This window comes from Melopsittacus undulatus, chromosome 1 (genome assembly GCF_012275295.1).
Source record: "Melopsittacus undulatus isolate bMelUnd1 chromosome 1, bMelUnd1.mat.Z, whole genome shotgun sequence".
Taxonomy (NCBI): domain Eukaryota; kingdom Metazoa; phylum Chordata; class Aves; order Psittaciformes; family Psittaculidae; genus Melopsittacus; species Melopsittacus undulatus.
This window is the reverse complement of record NC_047527.1, coordinates 139,256,326-139,261,231: the sequence shown is the minus strand read 5'-3', so window position 1 is coordinate 139,261,231 and position 4,906 is coordinate 139,256,326. Positions and strand designations below refer to the sequence as shown.

General features: G+C 54.4%; 1 protein-coding gene across 2 annotated transcripts; it reads left to right on the top strand.

Moving 5' to 3' along the window:
• The first annotated feature begins 531 nt into the window (after nucleotides 1–531).
• On the top strand, nucleotides 532–4,260 carry EVX1 (even-skipped homeobox 1). Of its 2 annotated transcripts, XM_034068200.1 has the most exons (4): nucleotides 532–744; nucleotides 842–1,279; nucleotides 2,758–3,008; nucleotides 3,730–4,260. In XM_034068200.1, the coding sequence occupies exons 1-4, from the start codon at nucleotides 660–662 to the stop codon at nucleotides 4,258–4,260; spliced, it is 1,305 nt and encodes a 434-aa protein (XP_033924091.1). In that variant the 5' UTR covers nucleotides 532–659. The 2 variants fall into 2 exon arrangements, with proteins under 2 accessions (XP_033924091.1, XP_005144490.1); XM_005144433.3 differs by having other exon boundaries at nucleotides 701–1,279.
• Nucleotides 4,261–4,906: the final 646 nt, after the last annotated feature.

Below are 4,906 nucleotides of genomic sequence, written 5' to 3'. Positions count from 1 at the left end.
TGAAAACTGAAGTAATTGTATCTTTTCAGCTGTAAAGCACCACAAATATGTAACCACGATTCCAAAATTTAAACTAACGTTTTAATCTCAGTCAACAGAAATCAATAGCAGTTATACGAACAGGAACCGATATTGAACCAGAACAAGAAGTCAAAGCTATTTCTACGTTCAAATGTCACCAGCAAATTTCCTTATACTCAAGTTTGCAAAGGATTCTTAAAGCCTTATATATGCAGTTATGCGGAAGCTGATTGCCAGCAATAAAAAATGCATCCAAGGAAGAGGCTTGAGTATGTGTCTTCTCACTTCCAGGATGCAGCTAGGGATCTTCGCCTCAATTCTACATCAAGGCTGTGGCTTAAGGCAGTCAAAAGGCTATTTAATTGTCAGGCAAGGCTTCCCCCTGCGGAACTCTCTCCGCATGTTACAACCTCTTTGCAGCTCAGCTCCATATGCATCTCTTTTTCACACTTCCCTCTCCATGTCGGGTTCCTACACCTGGTGCATCACGCATATAGCCCATTCGCTCCGGCTCTTCCTTTCATCTTCCTCATGGCAGACGTTTCTATTTATCCACTGGCAATCAATGTGTGGCGTCACCGGTGGTACTGTAATGACGACTGCACCATTGAGGATGACAGCTTAGAAAGAAGAGGGCAATGGTGATCCCTCCCAGAGCAGCACAGCAGAGTGTAGCGCTCGCATCACAAGGTCACCCTATCTCACCGCTTGCTCCTCTGCATTGCCAGGAGAGGGTTGCTGGGTTTGTACGAGGCTGGGGCGGGAGCGGAAGGGAGGGGGGGAAAGATCTGCACTTTTTTCCCCCCTCCCTTAAGCAAAGCCACAATGGAAACTAGAAAGGAGATGGTGATGTTTCTGGAGGGGACACAACTTGGCGCTCTAGTTGGCAAGAGGGTGCCTAATTTGTCCGAAGCAGTGGGGAGCCCCGCTCCGGAGCCACAGGAGAAGATGATCCATCGGAACTGCCTCAGCCCCCGACCTGGCCCCTTGTCGTCCCGGGAGAGAGGAGGGGGAGGAGGTGGCGGAGGAGAAGACGAAGAGGAGGTGGAGGTGCTGCCAGGGACAGGGACGGTGCCGGAGAGCCGCTCGGCAGCGGCAGCGCTGCTTTCGGCCGGACAGCAGCCCCCAGCCCCAGAGGCCCCCTCCGCCAAAGGGCACCAGAGCAGCTCGGACACAGAGTCGGATTTCTATGAGGAAATCGAGGTGAGCTGCACCCCGGACTGCGCCACGGGAAGCACCGAGTACCAGCACAGCAAAGGTACCCAACTCCTTCCCATGCCTCCAGCCCCCCGCCCGCGCCGGGGCCGGGTGACAGCACCGGGGGGGAGGGGGGAATGGCGGAGGGGTCTTCCCCTCGCCACTGGAGTGAGGGGCAGCGAAATCGGGGTGTTTATGGGGGGGACCTCCTTTCCTGGCTGATTCCTCAGCTCCCTGCCACAGGGACGCTTGTTTAGGAGGCAGAGAACACGACACTGGGCAGCCCCCGCGTCCCTGGAGGGGAGCCAGGCTTCCCGCCGTGGATGCATCAGGTCTGCAGCTTGTCCCGTAGGACCCCCTTGGCCAAGATCATCAACCACTCTCCCCCTCCATCTTTTTTTTTTTTTTTTTTTAATTCTTCCCTATCGCCTGTACAGTGCGTGCTCCAGGAAATCCCTTCCGATCCTCCCCACCGCGGAGTTTTTTGTGTGTGCTGGCGGGAGGAGGAGGGCAAGATCAAACGGGTTTTCTGGCCGAGAGCTGTTTGTGGTTTTGCAGGGTGAAATGTGCCCGGGTGAGTGCGGAAGCGCCCATAAAGACCGTAAAATCGCTCGCCGACTCATGCCTGCCCCAAGTGCAGCAGAGAGGTCCCTGTCTGCACATTGGGTTAAAACAAAAAAAAAAAAAAAAGAAAAAAAGAAAAAAAAAAAGAGGAGAGATCCAAATTACCTTGTCACTTCTATGTCTCTGTGGCGCCAGCTCGGAAATGGTCCCAATGAATTAATTGCCTTTGGTCTCGGGCACAATGAGGGAGAGTTGCATTTGAAAGCAAATGCAGCGGCCAGGCCCCTTTTCCCCCTGCCCCCCGGTCCAGGCCCTTTATTCCCACCTTCCCAGCTCGGCTGAGCTCCCCCTTACCCCGACAGCAACTCATTTCTCCCTCCTCCCTATTCCTCCATCACTTCATGAGGAAGCCGGGAAGTGTGGAGAGCACTATCTGTCCTCTCTCGTCCCTTAGAGGCTCGTTGAAAATATCCCATCCTGAGCTCTGGAAACTGAGCCGAGAGTCCCTGAGGCTTCACCTTCCCCTTGGAGGGAGCAGGCTCTCTGCCTGCCGGCTGCTCGGCTCCCGGGCCCTATCAGGGCTACAGGCAGGGACCGTGGAGCTGTGCGGCTCGGGCAGTGGGCACACCTGCCTTTCCGAGCTTCTCAGGGTCAGGGGATGCTGCGGAGGCCGCCTCCGGCTTCACGGTGCAGGAGGCAAGCAGGGAAGCACCGAGCAAACGAGGACACACACACAAAGGTAGCCTTCCTACCAGAGTGAATAAGCACTCGTCAACCCTCTACTGCATCCACTTCTCCCTGCCCTCTCTCTTGGATGTCTCCCTCAGCATCCTCAGTACACCCATGCAGGCATAGATAAGGAGAGTGGGGATGGATGGGGGGAAGAAAGGAGCTCGTTGAGGAGGCGGGGGGCGAGCATCCCTCCTCTCCCTCCCTCCTCCGAGCGTGTGCCGTTGCTCCTGGCTCCCCTCGCAGGGACGTGCTCCGAGGCGCTGGCCGGCAGCCCCAGCAGCGGGGGGGATCACCCGAAGGGCAGCGGAGGCAGCGGCGGCTCCCAGGGCTCGCTGGCCTGCAGCGCCAGCGACCAGATGCGCCGCTATCGCACAGCCTTCACCCGCGAGCAGATCGCCAGGCTGGAGAAGGAGTTTTACCGGGAGAACTACGTGTCCAGGCCCCGGAGATGTGAACTGGCGGCTGCTCTAAATCTGCCAGAAACCACCATCAAGGTACACACAGCTCGGACATGTTTCCAATTAGCACGATATAAATCTATATGGCCAAACTTCCTTGCAAAACTCGGGAAAGCACTTTGCCAGCTCAGCCCTCCCTCTTCCCCCCACTTTTCCCTCCCGCCCCTTTTCTGGCCCTGCCCGCACCCTGCAGCAAGCAGCAATGCGGGAGAGGGGACACAGCTCCTGGAGCCATGCCAGCCAGCACCGCTAATCCGGCCTCTCCCTAACAGATTATTTTTTAATCCTCCCCTCAATCCAGTCCAAAACTCTCAACCCTTGGGGGAGGGAAGAAGAAACCGGTAGCAGACATTAATTTGATCTCGCTTTGCTTTGCCTTTTCAAAAAAAACCCCTCAATTTGCACATAAAAATAAAACCGATAACTATAATCAAAGTTGCTCCGGCTGCAAAACAGCAGCAAGGAGGCAGAGCTGATGGGTTTGCCAGGAGCCCGGGCTGGTGGTCAGCAGTAAAAGCCCTGGCAAGAAGAAAGGAAAACAAGCACCCTCGAAGGGCTGCTCCACTGGGTCTCCCTGTAGATTTATAGGGGCTTAACTGATCCTTCCGTACGTGATGACAACTCCCTCTGGGAGCGAGAGCTGGCGCCGGTCTCCGCCCGCCGGCAGCCCCGCTCCCGCCTGTGTCTCCTCTGGGAAGGAGCCGGCGGTAGGGCGGCGGCGGGTGGGTGACGGCTCTCGCCTGCCCTCTCCCCGCAGGTTTGGTTCCAGAACCGCCGGATGAAGGACAAGCGTCAGCGCCTGGCCATGACCTGGCCTCACCCGGCAGACCCGGCGTTTTATACCTACATGATGAGCCACGCAGCGGCCACCGGCAATTTACCCTACCCATTCCCATCCCACCTGCCCCTGCCCTACTACTCCCCCATGGGCATCGGTGCCACATCGGCCTCCGCCGCTACCCCGTTCAGTACCCCCCTGAGGCCGCTGGACACCTTCCGGGTCCTGTCCCACCCCTACCCGAGACCAGAACTGCTGTGCGCCTTCAGACATCCCTCTCTCTACCCTGCCCCAAGCCATGGACTCAGCAGCGCCGGGGGCAACCCCTGCTCCTGCCTGGCTTGCCACAGCGGCCAGTCTAACGGGCTGTCTCAGAGACCCTCCGGATCAGACTTTACCTGTTCGGCCACAACCAGGACTGACTCTTTCCTCACTTTCACGCCCTCTGTGCTGAGCAAAGCCACCTCAGTTTCCATGGACCAGCGAGAAGAAGTACCTTTAACGAGATAAACCGTCGCCTCAGGGTTATTAAAAACTCGCTCCTTTCCCGGGCTTCTCTTCCAGTTAATGTACCTACAGTCCATGTTTATTTAATTGTGTTCTCTCCCTAGAAGTGGACACCTACGGGGAAAAAAAATATACTAAAAAAAAAAAGTTCACCCTTAAAAGGATTTACATTCCAAGGGTAAAAGTAAATAAAATAAAGGTAAAAAAATAAGGGAAGAAATGACTGGTGATTTATCCTTGAGAAGAATTTTAGGTACGAGAAAGGAGGAAAACAAACCAGAAAGAAATATACTTCCTTAATCTCTAGAAACAAGCTGGGACTTTCTTTTCTGTGGATAGACTTCTTACCAAGGGCTGGGGCTTCTGCGGGTCACGGCATCAAACCTTATGCACAAACCTACGAGAAGCAAAATCTGAAATACTTGAAAGAAACATTATCTTGATAACGAAATGGCTTGTGCGCGTGAAGAAAGCAAAGATGTAACCTACCAGAGCGTTCACAAAATAAAATCAACGTCAAACAGCGAAACCAAAAGGTTTCTGGATTGCAACCAACAGTATTATCCAGTTGTCTCTATAGAGAAAAACATGCTTTACCATTAAGAAAAACTGTCATTCTGTACATTACTTTCGTGGTTTAATAGCATTC

Coding starts and splice junctions, on each gene's coding strand:
- EVX1 (XM_034068200.1), top strand. CDS start 660: ATGGTGATCCCTCCCAGAGCAGCACAGCAGAGTGTAGCGCTCGCATCA. Junction 745..841: donor ACCGCTTGCTCCTCTGCATT/GCCAGGAGAGGG, acceptor CCTTAAGCAAAG/CCACAATGGAAACTAGAAAG. Junction 3,009..3,729: donor TGCCAGAAACCACCATCAAG/GTACACACAGCT, acceptor CTCTCCCCGCAG/GTTTGGTTCCAGAACCGCCG.